Source organism: Trachypithecus francoisi, unplaced genomic scaffold (genome assembly GCF_009764315.1).
Source record: "Trachypithecus francoisi isolate TF-2019V2 unplaced genomic scaffold, Tfra_2.0 Lachesis_group14, whole genome shotgun sequence".
NCBI lineage: Eukaryota > Metazoa > Chordata > Mammalia > Primates > Cercopithecidae > Trachypithecus > Trachypithecus francoisi.
The window spans coordinates 19,608,648-19,633,421 of NW_022681459.1; the positions used below are offsets into that span (position 1 = coordinate 19,608,648).

The 24,774-nt window shown below is 45.3% G+C and overlaps 1 protein-coding gene and 1 non-coding gene across 2 annotated transcripts in view; both read right to left on the reverse strand.

Annotated features, from left to right (window-relative positions):
- Nucleotides 1–24,774, reverse strand: part of URB1 (URB1 ribosome biogenesis homolog) — an 80,871-nt gene that overhangs the window by 41,636 nt on the left and 14,461 nt on the right. Inside the window, exons 6-17 of the mRNA XM_033232305.1 lie at nucleotides 21,565–21,650; nucleotides 19,837–19,962; nucleotides 18,694–18,818; nucleotides 14,308–14,503; nucleotides 12,547–12,684; nucleotides 9,655–9,828; nucleotides 8,370–8,499; nucleotides 7,525–7,641; nucleotides 6,308–6,420; nucleotides 3,655–3,774; nucleotides 1,547–1,663; nucleotides 955–1,093 (exon numbers count right to left, since the gene is read on the reverse strand). Coding sequence (XP_033088196.1) covers nucleotides 955–1,093; nucleotides 1,547–1,663; nucleotides 3,655–3,774; nucleotides 6,308–6,420; nucleotides 7,525–7,641; nucleotides 8,370–8,499; nucleotides 9,655–9,828; nucleotides 12,547–12,684; nucleotides 14,308–14,503; nucleotides 18,694–18,818; nucleotides 19,837–19,962; nucleotides 21,565–21,650 — 1,581 coding nt within the window. The remainder of the gene's footprint in view (nucleotides 1–954; nucleotides 1,094–1,546; nucleotides 1,664–3,654; nucleotides 3,775–6,307; nucleotides 6,421–7,524; nucleotides 7,642–8,369; nucleotides 8,500–9,654; nucleotides 9,829–12,546; nucleotides 12,685–14,307; nucleotides 14,504–18,693; nucleotides 18,819–19,836; nucleotides 19,963–21,564; nucleotides 21,651–24,774) is intronic.
- Nucleotides 23,554–23,689, reverse strand: LOC117096770. The gene has a single exon (XR_004442621.1). It is a non-coding gene; the product is annotated as a small nucleolar RNA SNORA42/SNORA80 family (small nucleolar RNA).

Sequence of the window (24,774 nt, forward strand, 5' to 3'; positions counted from 1 at the left end):
TTATGAGATTTTCATGAGTTAGGACTTATAAAGAGCTTAAAACTCTACCTGGCACACAGTAAATACTACACAAATAAAACAGCAAGTGTTTCCTATTACATGAGCACATAAGGAGACTTCATTTCCAGAACAGGCTGGTCTCTGCTGCAAAGGGACTGTGTGCACTTGGCCTAGGGCATCAGTGCAGTTCTTGTTCTCAATCCTTAACATGTCACTGTGGCTTGGTCTTCAGACCTTTGAGCAGCACAGAACAGAATGGAACATACCGTCAACGTGGGGGATAGAGTGGAACATACAGTCAAAGTAGGGGATAGAGTGCAACATACCGTCTATGTCAGGGATAGAGTGGAACATACCGTCAATGTGGGGGATAGAGTGCAACATACCGTCTATGTCAGGGATAGAGTGGAACATACCGTCAACGTGGGGGATAGAGTGCACATACCGTCTATGTCGGGGATAGAGTGGAACATACCGTCAACGTGGGGGATAGAGTGCAACATACCGTCTATGTCAGGGATAGAGTGGAACATACCGTCAACGTGGGGGATAGAGTGCAACATACCGTCTATGTCAGGGATAGAGTGGAACATACCGTCAACGTGGGGGATAGAGTGCAACATACCGTCTATGTCAGGGATAGAGTGGAACATACCGTCAACGTGGGGGATAGAGTGCAACATACCGTCTATGTCAGGGATAGAGTGGAACATACCGTCAACGTGGGGGATAGAGTGCAACATACCGTCTATGTCAGGATAGAGTGGAACATACCGTCAACGTGGGGGATAGAGTGCAACATACCGTCTATGTCGGGGATAGAGTGGAACATACCGTCAACGTGGGGGATAGAGTGCAACATACCGTCTATGTCGGGGATAGAGTGGAACATACCGTCAATGTGGGGGATAGAGTGCAACATACCGTCTATGTCAGGGATAGAGTGGAACATACCGTCAACGTGGGAGATGGGAATGCTCATGTCGTCAGCTTCTTGCTTCATCATAGTGGCCTGCAGCGTGCTTGCTTCTTGGACAAAGTCAGATGCTTTGTCTGTGTATGAATAGGGATTCGCCACCAATGTCAATAAAATCTGGGCATTAAAGAGCCAAGTAGAAAGCATTCAGATGGTCACAGGTAAATGAAAAAGCCGAAAAATGTCACTGGTCAAAATCAAGGGGAGTGACATAGTATGTTCAATCCTTAATTAGAATAATTTTACTACGAAGTTGGGTCTAAACTTTCTGTTGTGGAATTAAAAAAAAAAATCTCCTTTTAGTATAGCACTGCTTTTAATATCACTTCTGGTATGCCCCTATTCCCCTATGCAAAAACAAATTTCCAAAAGGAAATGAAACAGCATGCTGTAACATATACCTATTTTACAGATTCTAAAGCTAAGATTCTGAAGTCTCAGCAAGAATAAGGAAGTCAGTCAGGCCGAGAAGCCCTTTGGTGCTGGTGCACCAAAAATGCCTCGATTACGCTAGGAAGTTAATATAATTATCTCTGAGCACGTTCCTTTATGTGGGAAATATGTGCTTACGCGTTCCAGAAACTGAATCACAGTCTCTTTGTTCTCTTCCACGGTGTTCTCCAAATGCTCCAGCCAAAGCTCCAGCTCCTTCCAGGTGTGCTCAAACACCCCCGTGTCCTGCAGAATCTGCCAGGAAGTAGGCACCAGTGAAAAAGTCAGAACAGAACCCACTTTCTTTTATTTATTTATTTATTTATTTTTTTGAGACGGAGTCTCGCTCTGTCGCCCAGGCTGGAGTACAGTAGCACGATCTCAGCTCACTGCAACCTCCGCTTCCCAGGTTCAAGCGACTCTCCTGCTCAGCCTCCCGAGTAGCTGGGATTTCAGGCATGCACCAACACATCCAGCTAATTTTTGTAACTTTTTAGCAGAGACAAAGTTTCACCAAGTTGGCCAGGTTGGTATCAAACTCCTAGCTTCAAGTGATCTGCCTACCTTGGCCTCCCAAAGTGTTGGGATTATAGGCATGAGCCACCACACCCAGCCTACGGGACCCACTTTCTGTGGGCGGTCAAGTAGTTTCATTGTGCTCCAGCACCACACGCCCAAGGAGCATGCAGGGGGTGAAAGTTTCATCCTGTTTTTCTCTGAAAGTTAGTCTTTCAAAATAATATCCCCATCATTGAGGGAAACAAAGAAATCATTCTATGCTCTCTCAAAGACAATATAATCTGGCCAGGCCTAGTGGCTCATGCAAGTAATCTCAGCACTTCAGGAGGTCGAGGTGTGAGAATTGCTTAAGCCCCGGAGCTTGAGATAAGCACAGGCAACATAGTTGAGACTGTCTCTACAGAAAATAGTAATTAAAAAACGAGCCGGGTTAGTGGTGGTGCGCACATGTGGCCCTAGTTACTCAGGAGGCTGAGGTGGGAGGATCACTTGAGCCCAGAAGCTCAAGATGGCAGTGAACCGTGATTGTACCAGTGCACTGCAGCCTGGGTGACAGAGCGAGAGCCTGTCTCAAACAAACAAAAAAGACAATATGATCCCTTCTCTCATGGCTGTTTATCCTTTATCCTCATTTCCTAAATAAAAAGAAGGGAAAAAATTTGGCTGCTACTTAGGAGCCAAAGACCTCTGGATTTTCACAAAGACCCAGGTAAATGTGTCAAACTTGACCCCTCACAGCTACTCAACCCTCAGCCTGTATGAAATTCTCCAAGGTCACGAGCCAGTCACATCGTATCACTTTAACGTGGATCTCAAGACTCAGACCTCGAGACTCACTATTTCCAACAGAAGAGAAGCTGGTATGAGGCAGGACTTGAATGTGCAGAAGTGATGAAATGATTTCCCCACATGGTCTGACAGTGGAAACTCAGAGTCTAAGAGGACTCATGGCACAGAGCCCTGCAACAGCATGCACCGAAGGAAAGCCTGACTGTCAGTGATCAGTGATCACGAAATCTAGCTGGGGTCAGGTTCACCGCTGCACTACCTCGAAGGAAATGGCAACCTATGGAGGTCAAAACTTAGCCTGCCACATTCTTTAAGCGCCCCAAGAGAGAAGGCTGTAAGTGCAGCAAGGTTATCAGCACTTCAAATAAAAGTGGAAGGTCAAACCTCTGTACCCTAAACATAGTGCATCCCCCAAGCTGTTTGCTGCAGAGCAGAAATGAGGACTAGATGTCCTACTGCTATCATAAGACCTGACACAGCTCTGGAAACATGAGTATCAAGGACAAAAAAAGAGAAGGAAATAAATTCCTATTATTTTCCACTGCCTTTGATGACCCATGTGCTGTGGGTGATGGATTCGGGCAAAAAGGCTGAAAGCCCTGGAGAAGGCCGGAGCCTGAGAAAGAGGAAAGAGGCACTGCCTGATCAACACCAAGAAGCCAAAATGTAGTATTTAGCGAGCCTACAACAAGCTAGAAATGACCTACCTAAAAAAAAAAAAGAAAAAGAAAAAAAGTTTTTCCAACGTACCAGGCTGCCTCTCAGAAATGTAGCTAAGCATAAGACACAATAAATTTAACTGCCATAAAACCTTTTATTTTACAACTAAAAACAATCCCAATACCTCCTGAATTCAACAACTGTTAACTAAACACTTACCATCAGGAAGATCTATACAAAATGCTTTTCAGAGTTAGAAACTGGTAGAAGATGCTCACCTTCAGGATCAGAAGTTTGGTCGATGACTTCAGTTGTAAATGACTACTGGTCACAAACATTTTCATTAGTAGGTAAAACACCGATCGTTCACCTCCAATAATTTCTGCATCTGGGCCTTCCTGGAGTTTAAACAATATTATGTATATTTAGTATATATAATTACATATGTAATTTTAATATATAGTTATATATTAGACACATACCATGGGGCCAGGCGTGGTGGCTCACACCTGTAATCTCAGCACTCTGGGAGGCCAAAGCGGGCAGATCACCTGAGGTCAGGAGTTTGAGCCCAGCTTGGCCAACATGGCGAAACCCTGTCTCTACTAAAAACATAAAAATTAGCCAGACATGGTGGCGCATGCCTGTAGTTCCAGCTACTTGGGAGGCTGAGGCAGAAGAATCACTTGAACCCAGGAGGCAGAGGTTGCAATGAGTCCAAATGACGCCACTGCACTCCAACCTGGGCAACAGAGTAAGACTTCATCTCCAAAAACAAAAAACAAAACAAAACATAACAGGAGCCATCACTTGCTGAACACACAGTATGCTGCCAGGTCCTTACCTCATCTCATTTTAACCACAATTTGGCAGGAAGAGTAGCAAGAGTAAGCACAGGTAGCCGTGTTCCTGTGCCGGAGTCATCCAAGGGGCCCAGCTTACACTGCCTCACTGAATTCTCCCAACACCCCTGTGAGGGTACAGCTGCTACCCTATTTTACATGTGGAAACTGAGGCACTGAGAAGGCACCTGGCTGTTTACTGGAAACCAAGGCAGAGGCTGTGCTGTCTGGTGGATGCTGAGCAGGAGGGACCCCAGGGCTGTCTGAGTCCGTCAAAACATGTCCTTGTTACTTTCATCAGGATGCCAGTGCTGGCAGAATGGATTGCTTATGCATAATTTATCCTCCTCAAAAGGCTTTTGGGCTTTGAACACATGTCTTCAACAAGTACATGGAACTCTAGATCCCCAATCCAAACTCTGTTGAGCCCGTGTGTCTCACTGCAGCCCTTGGCAATGAGGACAACCCTGAACATGGTGAAGTGCTGGTTAGCTTAGGCAAAGCCAGCAGATGTATCTTACAAGCATAAGGTGGGGCACAGGATATAAATTCATACCGGTTCTTTCAAATTATGAGGCCTCTGTCACTTTCCAACTAAATTATCAAGATCCCATGAGCCCAGTTGAGCTGGAGTAAAAACCAACCAGCGATGCCCAAGCCTGTCACCTCCCTAGGATTGGCGGCAATGACCTCACACCTCAGTGGAATGGTGGCAACCAGCGATGCCCGAGCCTGTCACCTCCCTAGTATTGGTGACAATGACCTCACATCTCAGTGGAATGGTGGCAACCAGCGATGCCCGAGCCTGTCACCTCCCTAGGATTGGTGGCAATGACCTCACACCTCAGTGGAATGGTGGCAATCAGCGATGCCCGAGCCTGTCACCTCCCTAGGATTGGTGGCAATGACCTCACACCTCAGTGGAATGGTGGCAATCAGCGATGCCCGAGCCTGTCACCTCCCTAGGATTGGCGGCAATGACCTCACACCTCAGTGGAATGGTGGCAATCAGCGATGCCCGAGCCTGTCACCTCCCTAGGATTGGCAGCAATGACCTTACCTCCATGTACTTGTTGAAGTCATGTGTTCATGTCTTCATCTCAGTGGAATGGTGGCAAGCAGGGCTCTGGGCAGCACCGCCTGTGTCCCATCCTGGACCCACCACTCATGGATAGGACCCTGAAGAAGGTTCTGACACTCTGTGCCCAGCTGCCTTGACTTTAAGTTGCGTGAACCGAGCAGCCACATGAAGCACCCGTATCCTGCCCAGCACGCAAGTAAGTTCTCAGGAAGAATGATCCTCAGCTACGACACCGGGAAGCCTCAGTACAGGGACTCAAGGGAGAGACACACAGTCCCAGAGGCACAGCATTCTTAAGTCTTCCTGGATATGTGGCATGTAAAAATGCCAACATACATTTCCATACTATTGGTTCCATGTAAAATCTAAGTCACTAAAAAATAAATCAGCTCAGATTATGAGAAACACTTAGACAATGCTTAATTTTGCTCGATCATGTTTCCTCCTCCTCTTTGCATAGAAATGATGCAGCATCCTGGGCTTAAGCCCAGGGTAAAATTCTGTTGCATCCTGAGTTTCCCTTTATGATTTATGTTCTCCAAAAACTTCTGGAAGATATTCTATTAACGACCTAGAAAAAAATGCTGGCAATGTCTACTGATTCTTCCACCAGCCTCAATCCTCTTCTGACTTGGTATCTATTCTCATCTCGTCTTTAATTCTTCCAGGATGAGGGTAAAGGAAAAGGAATGTATTTTATTTTGTTTATTATTTTAAAATGAGAAAAATGTAGAACAGTTGAGATAAACAAGAAACTCCCTGGACCCAGCAACAATGTATTTGCAGCAAGGACATGTTAAGCGCCCTATTTTACAAAAGCAAGCTGGTTCCCAGGCCTCCTGGTTCATGCATCAGGACCTCTGCTGTGGGTCTCTCTAAAATGAGAACACTTAACCTCTTCCGTCTTGCCCCATCAGGTTCTGAGCCAGTTAGTAATTCATCAGGCCAAGAAGCCACCTGGCCCAGCAGGTTAGCTTAGGGCAGAAGACTGGGAGCTCTGCTTCCTACCTGTGCCTTTAACCACAGAAACTTGCTGGCCGGCAGCTCCAGGGCCACCTTCAGCATGTGGTGCTGCAGAATGGGAGGCACCTCCTCTTGAAGGCCCTGCTCGGAGATGATGCCTACGGGGGAAAAAGAGGCAGGCTGAAAAAAGTCACGTGGACGTGGGTGCCCGGCAATTGCTGCCCTGGTCAAGGAACTCACCATGGAGAAAGAAAAAGGGTGGATGCAAGGTTCCGTTTCTCTGTCCTGTGCTCACCCTCACACAGCACATCTCGCCTGATGTCCCCCCACGCCCTGGTCTGTACAAATCTTTCAACAAAAAGTCCAAATCCCACTTGCCTGAAGAAGCCACACAGCCCACACTGACTCTGAACAGCTGGCATCACTGCACCCACCATGTACCCTCCAAGGGTGGGCTCTCGCTAACGTTCTCCCTGGCTCCCCAGACAGCAAGCATTTTGTGGACAGAGACGGCAGCCACCTGCGCCTGAGACTGGGTCCTCATCCTCTAGCCGGCTCTCTGGGTTTCTCCTTTGCTACTAAATGCTAAATGGCCACATTCTAGTAAATTTCATATTTCCACAGCAAAGAGAACCGTTCACCTTCAAATGATTAAAAAGTGAATTGCAGCTTTTGAAAAGGAGTATTTCCATAGCTTATATAAATCCCAAGAATGGTATTTTTGCAAGTCTTCTCCCACAGGCCCAATTATAAAGTGGATCAGATAAACTTTACCATTCAGGAAACATGACCAGACAAGCATTATGTTACTTTTGAAAGTTTGAACCTGACTCAGTGGGGTAAAAGATGAGGTAACTATGTCAAAAGTGTCTCTGCATGAACAGGACGTCCCTTTTGCAGGACGCTTGTTTCTGCTATACCCTCTGCACCCCTGCTTCCTTGAAAAGTGACTTTAGAGTTAATGTCACATGATTGGATTTGTGGGCCATTCAGGCCGGTTGCTCAGCACTCGGAAGCTGGCTGGCTTCTTCCATTGTTCTCACTGCTACCAAGTGTTCATCTGATATTTACTTAAGGAAGACCAGCTATTTAAAAAATACTGATGCAAGCACAATTTCTCAGGCTGACGGAGGAGCATGCAGTCAACTGTCCACCAGCCTTCCCAATTCTTGGCTCCAGGGCTCTGCTCTGGTTTATTGGCACTTTCTCCATCTGCACTGGCAGGAACAGCGGTGGCTTGTCTGCAAGCCCTTGAAACCCACCTTTCAGGAGCTTGCTGAAGTCAAAGTTGTACTGCATGACCACGTGGGGGACCACCTTCTGGTAGAGGCATATGACCTGGAGCAGAACAGCTTTCAAAAGAATGGTTTCCGCATCATCTGCACACACACACACACAGAAAAAGAAAAAGAAAGAAAGAAACAGTTTGAATTAGGAAACATATTGGTTCTTTGTCCTTGAGCAGCTGAACCAGGTGTGGCACCACATTGCAGCCAACTGCATGCTGTACATTGAGGCTGCAGACAGATTGCTCAGTACCTGGATCTAAGAAGTCAACGTGGTAAAAACGTTACAACTGTTCAGAGGGTCTGGGTTAAAACCTCATTTCACTGCTGTGACCTTGGACAGGTTCTGGTCACTCTGTCTCCCTGTGCTTTCATGTCTTCATCTGAGCAACAGGGACGCACAGCAGAGCCTACCCCTGCAGGGCTGCCGTAAGGATGAAATACGACACAGACCTAAGACACAAAGCTCAATGCCTGACCAACAACAAGGCTCTGAGTTCTATCTGCAGAGCGAGAGACAGCACCCCGGTATTGCCGTCCCTGGAAAGGCCACAGCACATGGCACCCCACACTCAAGTCTTCAGAGAGCCACAGTACTTGTATAAAGATGGGCACATTTCTAACAGATACTGAAATTCAGTCTATGATTCCTCTCCAATTCTTCTCCCTAAGCAAAAAAAGATATAGACACATTCACAGCCAGAGGTGCCTTGAAACAAGAACTGCTCCAGGACTCTCTGGATAGGAGCTATCCTAGGCTGCCAGTGTCGGCTCCGTCCCATGCAAAAGGCAGAGGGGCCCCCTCACCCCTGAGCCCTTACCGCACGGGCGAGCCTCGCAGGCAGCTGGGGGCCCATCGCTCCCTTTCTTCCCTTTCTTGTCATCTGGTTTGGTCTCTTGCTTTTTAAGTGACTGCCAGACCCACACGATAGTGTTCAGGTCTGGCAAAATCTAAAAGGGAAAAAGAAGCAAAATATTAGTTGTATTCAACCACGAAGGGAGACAAATGAACTGAACATACCAACAAGATGCAAAAATCAGGGAGTGGGGTGCGAGTCTACAGGACTGTGTGTAAGAAGGAGACGGAAGAGTGGTGAGAAAACAGGCCCATATCCACCGTAAGCTCTGCTCTGCAGTATAGTTTTCTTTTTCTTTCTTTCTTTCTTTTTTTTTTTTTTGAGATGGAGTCTCACTCTGTCACCCTGGCTGGAGTCCAGTGGGGTGACCTCAGCTCACTGCAACCTCCACCTCCCAGGTTCAAGTGATCCTCGTGCCTCAGCCACCTGAGTAGCTGGAACTACAGGCACCTGCCATCACGTCCAGCTAATTTTTTGTATTTTTAGTAGAAGCGGGGTTTCACCATGTTGGCCAGGCTGGTCCTCGAACTCCTGACCTCAGGTGATCCACCCATCTCGGCCTCCCAAAGTGCTGCGATTACAGGTGTGAGCCACCGCGCCCGACCATGTTCTGCAGTATAATTTCTAGAACTATACACAGCAAGGATTTGGTGAACAGGCAAGTGCTGATCTTTAAAACAAACCCCCTAAGCCTCATTCACCTGAGCAAAAGGCACTGGGAACAAAGAAAGACTTTCGCAGGAGCAGCTCACGGAAAGCTGCCCTGTGCAACTGGGGCTCTCAGAGCAGCTGGACAATTTACAGAAGCCTGGCCTTCAGCGATAGGAAGCAAGCGGGACTTCCTGAGCCACTGCATGCCTTCTCACTGGGCCAGTGTGGTGCGTGTGTGCCTGCAGCCATGGGGGAGGGGTAAGGACACAACCTACCCCACAACAACATCACACGGCTCCTGATTGAACATGAGGTGCCCACCAGAGCCAGAACTCCTGTGAGAGAACACGTGTATCGTCTAAATTCTTACTCCGCACGAGGACTTCTGGATCGTGCTCTGTGACATCACTGCCTATAATCCCAAGTGGCAGGTCTTCTCAGCTGGCCCTCAGCACCCATGCTACCACACTGCCCGCTGGCCCGTCCAACCCTGCGGTTCCAAGGACACATCACTTGGCTTCCACCCTTGAGCTTCCAGAATGGCCTTTTCCACCTGGTGAGGTCTGGAAGGAAAGCCCAAACCCGGATTAGAGCCTACCTTGCTCAGGGCTTCTCTGAAGAGCTGCACGAATTCTTCCATCATCGCAGCTGTGTACACGCCTGATTCCTGCCACACCTCTTTATTCAGGCAGTGGTCAACAGTTTTTAATGCCCTCTTCAAAACGACAGAAATAAGGGATAAGGCCATGTGCCTCACTGAGGTGCTGTCCAACTGGGAGGAAAAAGAGTTAAATGCACAAATGTCTCTAGTATACACTGGTGGACACAGATTTGCTAAGTGTGGGCTTGGCTGGCATTTGCCCCTCCTCAGGTCACTCACAGGGGAAGCTGCATGAAACAGCTGGTCTCTACACTGTGAGAACAGGCGACCTGGGTACCTCACTCTCCTGATATCCTCTGGGTCTGACCTCAGCAACTGCCAGGAAACGACCACTAATGGTAGCATCCAGCAGTGGTTTCATTTTTATCATCTGCTCTTTGGTAAGCCTTGAGACAACTACTCAGCTACTGTGAATGTTCTCCATTAACAACAGATCTCACCAGAACCCACTCTGCCACTGTTTTCTTTTTTTTGAGTCAGGGTCTCACTCTGTTGCCCAGGCTAGAGTGCAATGGTGCGATCATAGCCCACTGCAGCCTCAAGCTCCTGGACTCAGGCAATCCTCCCGCCTCATCCTCCCAGGCCCCGGCCCAGACAACTCAAACAGAATCTGCATTTCACATGATCCCCAGGAGAGCCCTCCAACACTGAGATCTGAGAAGCCCTGGCCGGGACACTGCAGACTGGTGGTGAGGTAGAAACAAAGAGCTTTTCTGGTTTACTTTTAGCTCAATAACCACGACACCCCAGAGCGCCAGCATTCTAGTCAGCTGCGGCTTCACTCTGCGTACACTGCACACTAAATCGGGACTACAGGAACTATCCTAAGCCAAGAATGGCCGGCCTCACAATCGCTTCAAAGGCAGGCCCCACACAAGCATGCACACCACACCCAAGGGGCTGGGAGCACAAAGCTCAACCAACAACCCGGGGCCCTGCTTCCAAACGCTTGCTTACTTCCTGTTTCTAAAATAGGCTAAAGCTTCTCTTCCTGATTCTAAAATGTATGCTTTAAAAGTTTTTTAGACAAAACCACAAGAAATAAAAAACAAACAAACAAATATCATCTAACTCCAGCCCCTGGATGCACTCGCATCACCAGGTCTCACATAAAAACAGTCTTGGCTCTCGGAAAGGGCACCTGTGGAGGGAAGGCAAGGCTGGGCTCAGGGGCCCTGGTCCTGGCCCTGCAAGGCATGGCAACAGCCAACAGGGGGAGAGGAGGCTGTGTCCTCTGAGACTCCTTCCTCGGAGCCACTCCGTGCAGGAGCTAGAACACCCCTCTAGGGACACAAGCCTTTGTCCTGAAACAACACTGAGAGGAGGAGGAGACAGGCTTTTCTCTCCCAGCCTACCAGGAGCAAGCTTGGAGGGGAGAGCAAATGCAGCCCACAGAGGAGGCACATCTGGCTGGGTGTGGTGGCTCAGACCTGTAATCCCAACACTTTGGGAGGTCGAGGTGGGAAAACTGCGTGAGGAGTTTGAAACCAGCCTGCGCAACATAGTGAAACCCTGTCTATACACAAAATAAAAATAAGAAAATCAGCTGGGTGTGGTGGTGTGCACCCGTAGTCCCAGCTACTCAGGGGGCTGAGGTGGGAGGAACACTTGAGTCCAAGAGTTTGAGGCTGCAATGAGCTATGATCACACCACTGTACTCCAGCCTAGGCAACAAAATGAGACCCTGTCTCAAAAAAGAAAAAAAAAATTAATAAAAAATAAAGGAGGTTCATCAAACTAATCCTTTCAATCTGGTTTTCCCGCAAGCCCTTTGAGAAATGCAAATGTCTCCCACGTTAATTAAAACAGTTGGGCAAGCTAGCTGGGTGCCAATTTTACATATGATGATTTGACAAATACAACACAAGACCTTTCTGCCTACTCCCACACAGGCCTCCTCTCTACTCCTCACTCCATCACCCATGCTCAGCACAAACCCTGAAGGGGTATCAAAAAACAGTGAATCTCACCACATGGTCTCAGGAGTCCACCCCACTTTACAGTGACTGTGCTCATTCCTACAGGGCCAACCCACGCCTGTGCAACCCACCACAGCCAACCTGTTCCTCCTGAAGCCACACAACGACTCAGCCTGCCTAGAAGGACCCCTCTGAATACCTGGCCTCCCCCAGGTACCTCATGCAACTTGGGGTTAGGAGGGGCTGGCAGGGCCCAGGACCCAGGTGTGCCAACAACCCACAGCCATCCACCCAGGCCCATGATGCTGTGGTGAAAGACATGTGAACCCCTCAAAATGTGGTTTCTGAAGGGACATGGGGACCTTTATAACAAATAATCATGTAAAATTTAAGTATCAATTTCTTCCATGAACATGTCCTCCAAAAATGCTTGAAAACAGCTGGCCTTCAAAGTATATGTTCACCAGGCACCTTAACACCATTCACCTAACCCATAAAAGAAAGAATGTGCTAGGCAAATTTCATTCCTACCATGTCTGGAAATTCTACACTAATGAGATTTTAATGACGAACTTTCCTTCTTCTGATTTAGACATTCTTTCACCCTCAGGCAGGACTAGAAAGGCTTGGAGGGATGCAGGGGTCCCCGCTGTGTGATGGAGCAGGGCCAAGGACATGAAGTCCAGTGTCCCTAGAAGCAAAGTCTCTTTGCTCCAAGGTCCTTACCCAAGCGCGTGGACCTGTCACTCATGGGTTATCTCAAACTACAGCCTCCGTCCTGGAAGCCTCAGAGGCTCCCTAACAAAACACAATCAAACGACATCCAGGCAGTTCTCAGAATAATCACATCACGTAGCCAGCGAGTTTAGCTGGAGGCAGTTCCAGAAGTGGGGCAATCACATGGCCTTACGTTTAACGCTTGGGTGAACATGCTCTTATTGCACACCAGGGGCACAGTGGTCACCATCACCATTGCCAGGAGCCGAGGCAAGGGTATAAACTCTCTGGTCTGAAATGCCCGGGAAATCTCCGGCTGAGCCTCATAGATCTAGGAAAAGCAAAAAAGAGATTTAGGTGGTCCTGGAAGTAAGTTTCAAACCTGAGACTAGTCGTAGGCACCCAAAGGTGAAGCCATTCAATCAAATAATTATAGCGGTAAAGGTCCGAGACTCCCCACAAGGCAGAGTGGAAGATTAACCCCCCAAATCTACTTGTCAAAGACAAATGAGGTCAGGAGACTGGCTGTTAACAAACGACCTTGAGAGCAGAACTTGACCTGTGGTCTGCAGAGTCTCTTAAAACCTCTGATGGCAAATAAATCACTGCTAGAACTATGAATGCTACTACTTACCAGTTCCGACTGCACTTGACAGGCACCTGACAAATGATGTCAGGAAGGGATATCAGGAAGCCATTTTCTCAAAGCTTCCTGACAACCCTTTGGGATAGGGACACTTTACATTAAAACAAAAATATATTCACAGGTGATAAAATTGGACCTCAGTGAGATTAGGTAATTTCCCTAAGGCTACATAGCTAGTAAGCAGCCAAGTAAGGACTCAATACTGGGCCTGCAAAAATCACACACGCACCCCTCCCCTGCATCAGACGCAGCTCCCAGTAGGGTGCTGGCCCCGGGACTATCTGTACCAAAATGAGGGGTGGAGTACATCCTCCTTATCCCAAGGTAAATGTGGAGACTGTGCACATAGGCACTCGAGCAGAATAAAACCTGGTTTTACAGATAATGCCAGGCCCAGGCAGAGGCACAAGAAACAATCCCAGGTATTTTACCACTAGGCAAACCATGAATCAGTGACAGAGAGTTCAAACAAGGCAGGCATTACTGCCAAAGAACTAACAGTAGGTACTTCCATTTGTAAATGGGCAGATGCTGACACCATGCTCAAAAGGAAGGTAACGCACATCCACTTAAACCATCAGACCAACGTTCCACAGCTTATTTCAAGTTTTTCTAACTGAAGCAGCAACCTTTAAAAACTATCCGACAAATCAGACATTTCATTTTATTTTACTTTTTATGAGCCGAGATGGAGAAAAGATAATCAGGCATCTCATCAATCCCAGTCTAACTGTGCTGGGATTTCACTCTAAGCAAAATCTTGATGAACAAGATAAATTGGCTCAAAAGATTCTAAAGGAATAAACTTCAAATTCAGCTCAGTGAAAGGCAAAATGCTATAGAAGATAAGGATACCAAATTTACATGATCTAAAATATCCCCTTTTATCCCTGAAAGGTCTTCATATTGTACAGTTTACCAGATCAGAACGTCTGCCAGTCGCCCAACTCCCTATGCCCCCCTATCTAGCTAACAGACTTTTTTTTTTTCTGAGATGGAATCTCGCTCTGTCACCCAGGCTGGAGTAGAGTAGCGCGATCTTGGCTCACTGCAACCTCCGCCTCCTAGGTTCAAGCAATTCTCCTGCCTCAGGCTCCCAAGTACCTGGGATTATAGGCGCACACCACCACACTCGGTTGATTTTTGTATTTTTAGTAAGAGGCAGGTTTCATCATGTTGGCCAGGCTGGTCTTAAACTCCTGACCTCAGGTAATCCGCCTGCCTCAGCCTCCCAAAGTGCTGGGATTATAGGCGTGAGCCACCATGCCCAGCCTAGCTAACAGACTTTTAAATACCATGTTTTTTTACCTTGTTTAGTAGTTTGATATTATTTAACCAAGTAGACTTTGCTCGTGGGATAAAGGAAAACGTCGCTTCCTTGAAGTATTTGTTCAGTAAGTCCGGGCACACTTTGAGGATATTCACCACAAGGTCAGCCACCAGCTCATCATCAGCTGCAGTTTTCAAACCCAGCAAGAAGTGCAAAAGTGTCAGGTTTCCACCTCTGTTAGAGAACGAGACATGGGGAGAGGTCAAAGCACCGTGAGAGCTCATGGTGACGCAGCTCTGCAGAACTGCCCTCAGTGGACACAGCAATAACAGCCTGGGGAATTTCCCCCAAGACATAAAGTGGGAGTTCTGTGGCCTGGGGGTTCCAGCTCTCCATAGAGGGCTCCCCTCCCATCCACTACTTCTGAGTGACTGAAAAGTCTGATTGTCCTGCTCCCTTTCTTCTTTCCTACTTCCCTTCCTTGAGTTCAATTTGCTTTCTAAAGAAAAGGAAGAAAACCACTCTCTCTCACTCTACCTCAGCCACCTACCAGTCTAGCTAGAAGTCAAGGCTACTGAAAACAAAGGGCAAAACCAGCATGGAGGAATCCAAGCCCCAAACTTCATTTTGAGATTTTACTGACATCCCTCCTCCAGCCACACATGAAAAAACACTATGTAGGGCTGGCTGCGGTGACTCACGACTGTAATCCCAGCACTTTGGGAGGCCAAGGCAGGAGGATCACCTGAGGTCAGGAGTTCAAGACCAGCTTGGCCAACATAGTGAAACCCTGTCTCTACTAAAAACACACAAAAAATTAGCCAGGTGTGGTGGTATCCATCTGTAGTCCTAGCTACTCAAGAGGCTGAGGCAGGATAATCGCTTGAACCTAAGACATGGAGGCTGCAATGAGCTGAGATTGCACCACTGCACTCCAGCCTAGGCAACAGAGTGAGACTCTGTCTGAAAAAAAAAAAAGCACTATGTAAATACATATGTGAGTGTAAATGTAAAAAAAATGCAGGTAAGACATTTTTCTCTTGAAAGGGGGACTTCTTTTACTTTTTAAAATTTTTTATTATTTATTTATTTAGAGACAGGGTCTTGCTCTGTCATCCAGAATGCAGTGGTGTGACCATAGCTCACTGCAGCCTTGAACTCCTGGATTCAAGTGATCCTCCTGCCTCAGCCTCCTGAGTAGCTGGTACTAGAGGTGAGCACCACCACACCTGGCAATAAAGTTTTTTTTATATGAACTGCTCATGAGTTGCTGCATGGTCCAGAGTGCCATCAAATGATTTCTTGACAAGGAATCTGACAGGACAGCACAAGGTCCTTACACGGGCCTTCTGCCTTCCCTGTTTCTAGCTTATTTCAAATTCCTTCATCTTCATTTAGCAGCTGAAAGAAGCTAGGATGAGGAAAAAATCTACTGTAGAAAAATATTGAAAAGTTGTCTCAAAGTGGACAATCTTCAAAGGTATGAGAAGATAATAAAAGCAGCAGATGAGCCCAGGAGTTCAAGGCCGCAGTGACCTATGACTGCGCCACTGCCTTCCATCCTGGGCAACAGAGCGAGACTCCATCTCAAAAAAAAAGACGCAGGAAAGACCACAGAGACTAAAACTTGCATAAACGCAGTAAAACCCCAGGATCTACACAGCGAAAGCCCCAGGAAACAAGGCTTCACCTGCCTCAAAGTCTTTTTAGAAAGTATGCCCTTTCCTATCTGCTTGACCCTGGGAAGTCAAAACATCCAGAAAACCCTCAGACTCTGCCTCGTGCACGACACAGTGATGGTTTCTAGGGTCCCCAGTGTCTCATACCCCCCTTATAAATTCAATAAAACTACAATGCTATATGACAGCTTTACATACAGTTTTAAAAAGTTCTTATTTTTTATTTTTTATTTTTTTTATTTTTTATTTTTTTGAGACAGAGTCTCACTCTGTCACCCAAGCTGGAGTGCACTGGCCAGATCTCAGCTCACTGCAAGCTCCGCCTCCCGGGTTCACACCATTCTCCTGCCTCGGCCTCCCGAGTAGCTGGGACTACAGACGCCCGCCACCTCGCCCGGCTAGTTTTTTTTTTTTTTTTGTATTTTTTAGTAGAGACGGGGTTTCACCGTGTTAGCCAGGATGGTCTCGATCTCCTGACCTTGTGATCCACCCGCCTCGGCCTCCCAAAGTGCTGGGATTACAGGCTTGAGCCACTGCGCCCGGCCAAAAAAGTTTTTAAAAAATCAAATTAGAAAGTATGATTTTGATCAGAAAAGCTATCCTTTAAAAAAAGGATATGAAAATATCCTTTCTTAATATGAAAATGTCATGAACAAATATAGTTTGTGCTGTCAAATGAAAAGGATATTAAATCTACAAAGAGTGCTAAAAATACTACACATACTTTAATCAACAACGTAATAAAATGGAGAGCACTAATATTTATGTAGTGCGTGATACATGCCAGACACTGCTCTAGGCATTACCACCACCTCTTTACGACAGGCACTACTTTTATTCCCACTTTATAGACGAGATAATGGAGGCGGAGAGGATGCCTAACCCAGGGAAGGTCTCAGAGCTAAGTTAGGATTGAAGCCCAGCTGTCTGCTGTTAACCTACACCAGGGACTGGCAAAGTAGGGCTCAGCACCTATCACTGTAATTTTATTGGGACACAGGTAAACCTACTTATTTACATCTATGGACGCTTTGGTGGCACAATTGAGTGGTCACAACAGACTGTAGGCTGCCAAGCCTAAAATACAATCTGGCCCTTTGTAGAAAAAGTTTGCCAATCCTTGCTCTATGTTGTAACACCAGTTTTCCGTGAACACCTACTATGTGCCAGGCACTGTCCTAGGGACTGGAGGCCCATAACAGACCGGCACCTGTTCTCACCACTTCTCACCAATGTGATCACGAACAAGCAAATAAATAAATCAGCAAACAAATAAATGAACAGTCAGAAGCCTAAGGCAGGCAAAAAGCACCGTGACAGTGGAGGGACTATTTCAGAAAGGGCTGCTGGGGAAGGCCTCCCTGAAGTGGTGAGGTCTGCAAAGGAACCTGAATGAAATGAAGGAGTGGGCCACATGTCTACTGGGGAACAGGGAACGATGCAATTCAGTGTTCTCAAAGCTTTCTGTTACCATTCACAAACAAATCTCCTTCCTTTCCCTTATGCAGAAACACTTGTCTTTTGCCCATGGCTTCAACATTCACAGAAATCACAGCTTGCCGCCAACAGATGCATACCCATAAGTTGATTCAATACGTCCATCAAATGATCACCTATTTCAGGGGCCTAGTTATGGAGGAAAAATGCTTTCAAAAAGGAGAACAGTGCATGCGTTTTAAGCGTGGTGTAATATTCTATTCAACTATAAAAGTCTGCTGTTTTGTTTTGGCAGGAAAATGAGCTCATTCTTACTGATGAAAGAAGAAAGAAATGATGTGACAAGTTAAATCACAGTAACCTCAGAATCAAAACATGTCCAAAGTCATAAGCAGACAGAAAAATTCCCACCACGTTACTCCATTCTGAAGGAATCGCCTGATTTCCTGACTGGCTGAAACTAGAAGTACATCAAACTACTTAAATCCTCGTGATATAATGCGATAGAATAACAAGGAGTAAAAAATAAATCATTTACAATGACCAGAAAACGTGGCCAATATTTTTATTGTGAAATGGGAAAAAAGCAGATAGGATGAACAGTAGTAAGCCGTTTTTGTTACTAAAAAAAAATTACATGGACCTGTATTATACGACTACAAAAAGAGAGTCTCAAAGAATATAATCAAAACCAGTAGATTTGAACTTTATGTTTCCTTACTGAGGAAATGTTATCACAATTGTGAAACATGAAACAAAATATAAAAAATAAAAACAATTTTGAAATCGTGACTCATGGGTAGCCTGTCGAGGAGAGGGAGGACTATTTAGTATCAGTTTGGAGCTGGACTTCCTAGATTCCAACGCAAGCTCTGCCATTTAACTAGGATAAGGGTCTGGACCTCTCTAGAACTACCTTCTTCCTCTGCAAAGCTGGCATAACAATGGTACCTGCGCCAGGACTGCTGTGAGGCCCATGTCAGGGCCAACCCTCTCTGTGAAGGCAGACGCCTTTCCTGAGCTCCAGCTGACGACCACTGTCTTTAGGTAAACATCTGCAACATCTCCCTGGGTGAAATATTTCATGACCTAACTAAGTGCTAATAGAGAGCTACCCTCAGAACTGGCCCCAAGGACACGGAACGAGTAGAAGTTCTCTGGGACTACAACTGTTCAACCCTGAAATGAGTTAGATAATGTCCACAGTTCTAGTTCTAACCTACTACAGTTCCACTGGACGCTCACGTATGTGGTGACTTCTAAGGAACACACACACACCCTGGGGTCCACAAGAGTGTCATACTTTACCTGCCAAAGGTACCCAAAGATGCATCATAAAAATTAATTCCATGCTTGAGTGAACAGCAAAGATCCATCAGGAAGTCATGAACGAGCTCCCGTACCATGGTTTTCCCTGCTTCTTCAGCAGAAACCTATGAAGATTTTTAAAAATTCAATGCAAATCCCAAGCTCATACATCTGAGTAAGAGCTAGAGTAAAAACAAGGACAATATCAACTGCCTGATGACAAGTTAGAAAACATTTTAAACATTTGGTATCATTCCAAGCAATAAATGAAAACCACCACCAAAGATACACAGATCAAGATAACAGAATACTCTGAAGAGGGACACGCTTAAACCTGTATTTTTAAAAGCTTTAAAAGTGATCTCATTTCTCTTGTTCATTTGAATAAAATTCCACATTTGGGAGTGTTTTTAGGCAGCCTCCGAGGCTTGCTGGTCTAGAGCATACAAAAACATGTTCAAAACAAGAGGACTTGGGCAAGTCTCCCAGATAAAAGGAGGTGAAGTAGTAGACTCTTCAGAGGTGAGTTATGATAACATTAACAGGAAGTCCGCGCCTTTACTACTCTGGCCAAGTCCATGTTCAGTAACACCCTGAGGGAAATTAAAACATATACTGGCACTGGGTCAGTGTAAGAGCAGCTGTTTCAATTTAGCACATGCGTTAACTAGCACAAAACAAATTACATGTCAGTAGATGAGGCTCCTAGACATTCAGGATCTTGAAGTTAAAAACAAACAAACAAAAAACACGCAACAAGGTTTGAAACTCCAACAACTGGACATGAAAGAATGGAAGGACAGTAAGGCAGAGGTAAAGCAAGATGAGGAAAAGAGGGCCGGGATGACCCTGCAGGTCTAACAGGCAAGTGCTGCAGGGAAAACTAAGATATGGCTCAGCTCAAGGAAATCATAGTTTTCTAAAAGAAAAAAAATATACATATATATTAGCATGATTAAGAAATTAGGGGAAAAAATCCTATTGCAATTAGCAGAGGGTTAATACAACCATATAACCACAGTCAAAAGAAACAGATCAAATGAGGGACTTCAAGTCGGGTGCAGCGTTGAGAATTCTCCCTCTCACGACCGTGAGGATCAAATTCCAACAACGAGGTCAATGAAAACTAAAAGGTGTCTGCACCTTGACATTCTCTGGGTTCACGTCGGTAATCCCATTCCAGTTGTACAGCGATGCTATGTGGTTCAATAACTGCCCCGTAAAGAAACGCACCTTCTGGGTTTTTGTGATATTTTTATTGTGAACTACCTGAAAACAATAATAAAAACAAATGAAGTTCATGGAATTCAATTATTTTTTAAATGGTGCTTACTGTTTTCCGATCATTATAAAAATAATGCATGCTTAGTGGCAGGAAATTTGGTTTAAAAAAAGGAAGAACATAAAAGGGAAATTCACCAATATTCCCAATCATCCTAGGACACCTAGTTACTATTTTGATACATTTCATTTCAGTCACCACCCACACCCACACAATATACATGTGTATGTATTAGTTATTTTTTGCCTGAGGTTTTATTCATATATGATTACTTACGAAACATAATTCTTTTCCACGTCATTAAAAATCCCTGTAGAACATTTTGGGGGGCTCAATACCATTCTATCCTACGAGTGGACCACCACTTATCTAACCATTCCCCTGGTGTTTACAACTAGTTGTTTCTGAAGTCTGGCTATTCTCCATAAAGCCGTGATGAGCATCCTTGAACAAAGTTTTCACTGCATCTGACTTTGGACTTGACTCTGGTTCCTGCAAGTGGAATTGTGGCACAAATTCTCAGCTCCACCCAAACCTACCCCCAGAATCCCTAGGGGTGTGGCCCCGGTATATATATTTCAAATACGTCCCCCCAGTGGTTCTGATAAAACTCCCCCAGTTCAGACCAACCATACGTCCATGAACATATTTAAGACCTCCAACACATCCTGTCAGAGCTGCTACCTTCCACAGGGGATACAACACTTCCTTCTCAAGAAAGCATCTGATTCAAAGCATCCTGGCTAGCATTGAACACCATTGTTTTTAAAAGTCAATGCTATTTTAGTAGGCAAAAAAATCTGTATGTCATTATTTGCATTACTTTAAATTAGGGTTTCTCAACCTCAGCTCTACTGACACTTGGCGCCAGGTAATTGTTTTGGGGGCCGTCCTGGCATTGCAGGATGTTTGGCAGCATCCCTGCTGTCTCCTCACTAGGCACCAGTTGTACCTCCCAAGTTGTGACAACCCAAAATGTCTTCAGAGATTGCCAAATGTCCCGTAGAAGGCAAAATTGCCCCCAGTTGAGAATCACTTTAAAATACTTTGAAAATAAAGTCCTTTCATGCTTATTAGCCACTTTCATGTGGACTTCGGACAACTTGTCATGTTGGGAGGGTCACAGAGTTTTTCTTACTGATGATTTAAGGTGTTTCTGTATTAAAGGCAGTGATCCTTTTAGCAAGTTTTAAAATATGGATGAGATGCTTGCAAAAGGCAGAATATGGAACATAACACAAAACAACCTTTTGCTAGATATGTGAATGAAGTATTATTTATAACTGACAGCCCATGATGATCACTTTGGGTTGCTGTGAAATGTTGACCATCAGCTTTTCTGCTGCTGTAATAAAACAGCAGCCACATCTGGACATAACTGGCTGCTTCAGCTATTCCTTAACCTTCCAGTCTTGGGATATGCTCATCAACAAGAACAAGCTTCTGCTTAAGGAAGAATTTCCCACTCAACCAATACAACAGTCTACATAACGTAAGATGTTGTAGCTCTACAGTACTGTAAACACCGGAGAATATCTCCACGCTCAAGGGAAAACAGACAACAGAAACACTGATCACCAAGCACGTACCTTTGTTTTCAGTGTGGATAATAAAATATTGATGGTAGAGATCCTATCTTCCTTTATCCCTGAGCTAAAAATGCAAGGAATAAATTCTGAAAGTAAAAGTTTCAAAGCATTAAATTCAAAAATATTTTGAAAATGAGAATAGATGAGAGAATATTACTGTTTAAGTGGTACAGCAAACAATGCCTTTTATCTTTTCTTTTTTTTAAGTTTTTCTTTTTTTTTTTTTTTAACTACATAAGTTTCCAGTAGAAATAACCACTTCCATGACATAAGAAATCAAGAAGCCAGGCACAGTGGCTCATGCCTGTAAACCCAGCATTATGGGAGGCCAAGGTAGGAGGATCCCTTGAGGCCAGGAGTTCAAGAACAGCCTGGCCAATATAGCAAGACCCTGTCTCTAAAAAAATTTTTTAAGTGACCTGGGTATGGTGGTGCGCACCTGTAGTCTTACTGTAGTCTTAGCTACCTAGGAGGCTGAGGTGGCAGGATCACTAGTACCCAGGAGTTTGAGGTTGCAGTAAGCCATGATTGCACCACCGCACTCCAACCTAGGCAACAGAGCAAGACACTGTCTCCAAAAAAACAAAACAAAACAAAACAAAAAAAAAACAAAAAGGAGGAAAGAAAAGAAATCAAGAGCACCTAAAGGTGAACCAATGACAGAACTTTTTTTTTTTTTTATTTTTTATTTTTTATTATACTTTTTAAGTTCTAGGGTACATGTGTATAACGTGCAGGTTTGTTACATATGTATACTTGTGCCATGTTGGTGTGCTGCACCCATCAACTCGTCAGCACCCATCAACTCGTCATTTACATCAGGTATAACTCCCAATGCAGTCCCTCTAGAACTTTTTAAGAAGTTCAGTAGGTCTTTAGTTCCATTTTGCTTTGCTTTTCTCATATTAAAATTAACTAAATACTATCTGAAAGAGAATGTATGGTATAACAAACTAATAAAATTTCTCTCTTGCTTAGACGTGCTGAGATATGTTTAAAGAGATGGTCATCATTTTTTAAGTTGGCAGTAGAATTTTGGTTGATTTAGTTTGTTGGCTTTTTGCTTTCTCTTCCTACTTTTCAATCCCCAAGGAATTAGCCACCAGCGCTTGACACTATCATTATTAATGCAGTGGTGACAGTGGGCAGAAGCAGCAAAGCAATTACAATTTTCCTTGCTCCACACAGGCTTACTGGGCACACAGAATTTCTACAAAAGCAAATTCATTATTTGTGAAAAAGGAAAAATCAGAAAATACCAGACAAACCAAAAGAATAAGTCAAGGCCTCAGTACCGAGAAGTTAACACTGTTAACATTGTCTGAGTTAACTATTAACCTTCTGATGTATTCATGCTGTGCTATTTGAGTAAAATGAGATCATCCTTTACAGTTTTATAACTCAGTTTACACCTGATCATGTATCACTAAAAAACTCTGAAATCATTAAGTACAGCATTTTTTTTTCTTTTTGAGACAGGGCCTCCCTCTGTCCTCCAAGCCAGAGTGCAGCAGTGCAATCTCGACTTACTGCAGCCTTGACATTCCAGGCTCAAGCAATTCTCCCACCTCAGCCTCCCAAGTAGCTGAGACAACAGGTACACACCAACACGCCCAGTTAACTTTCGTATTTTTTTCTTTTGGTAGAGACAGAATCTCACTATGTTGCCCATGATGGTCTCAAGAATTCCTGGGCTCAAGCAATCCTCCCGCCTCCACCTCCCAAAATGCTGGTATTATAGGCGTGAGCCACCACGGCCAGCCTCTAGAGTATTTTTAATCGCTGCATCCCGTCTTATGACCAGTCCCCTATTTGCTCAGCCAATCTCTTACTGGTGGATAGTTAGAAGTCCCATTTCCAGCTAATATAACTATTATTCCCTAACAAAACTTCTACTCACATCTGTAATTATTTCACTGGGATAAATGACTAGACATGGAGTTACAGGATCAAGTATCTTAAAAGTTGTTCTATCTTTTTCTCTTTATCCATTGTGCAACCCACTTCAGTGCCAGCAGCCTACGGGCACAGAGGCCAGGCAATGGTTCGGGGTTACAGTTTGCTCTGGCATGGGGTACTATGAGAGGCCCAGGGGGACAGGCCCATCATAAATCCAAACCCATGCGTAAGCATCTTAAAAGTTTTGATGCGTACAGCCAAACTCCCAGCAGAAACATTAAACTGTAGTACATTCCAGTCACCTTCAACAGTGAAAATGGTACCAACTGTCCTTGAATAAAAGGCCAGATGGCTGAAATGACCCAGGGGAGTCTTAAAGAAACTACTGGCCCTGGCAGCAGCAAGACATCCTGAACCTAGCTCCTAGTAACGAGTAGGAAAAAAAAATCTGTCTGCTGCATTATGCAGAGACCACATCTCCACTCTCATGCTGCCCCACCACAGCAGCAATGGAGGGCCCCACACAGACCAGGCTGACCACAGACAGGGTGACCACCACCCGCACTCTTCTCCTAAATGGTCCCGGCAGTCATGTTCCAGAGGCAGTTCAGATCTCCCACCTGGGAGGGGGAAGAAGGACTGGAGACCCAAACGTCCTGAATACAGTACCCCGCTACTCCTCCTCAATAGCTCCCAGAGCTCCGGCCAGTACACGGGACTGCTCCTCACCTCCAGACAGGCCAGGATTCCAGAGAATCTTACTGAGCAACTGCCATGTGCTGAGCTAAGTGCTGCCATTTATCATCTTACCGAATCTCTTGATAAAATGCAAGGGGCCCTAGCAGATTAAATGGTGCCAAGTCTCACTCTAGGGACACAGCCACCAGAAGGTAGTCAAGCTGGAATTCTCTGAAGCCCTGTTACTGATATTCTTATAACACGGGGCTAAGCCACCAAAGAACTAACTTCATTTTTTAAAACTACAGCTCCCGAGGGAATCCAGGTAGCCAGGGCTATGAGTCTGAGTATGTTCCAGAGCCATAAAGCCTCCTTTGTTTGCCCGACCCTGCCTCTCTGAGGTCTGCATTTATCCTCTGTTACGGCATCACTCAGCATTCCAGACGGCATAATAGGAACACCTCTGTTCACTCTGACCAGTGATATCAAAATGGTACTGACCAAGGCTTTGCACCCGCTCACCCATCTCCCTGCCCCATGCAACTGCAAAGGCTGCAGACTTTTTTCTAACTTGGAAGAAACGGTTTGCAGCAGGGTTTTCAAAACAAATGGGCTTTCCTAAGGGACAAGGGG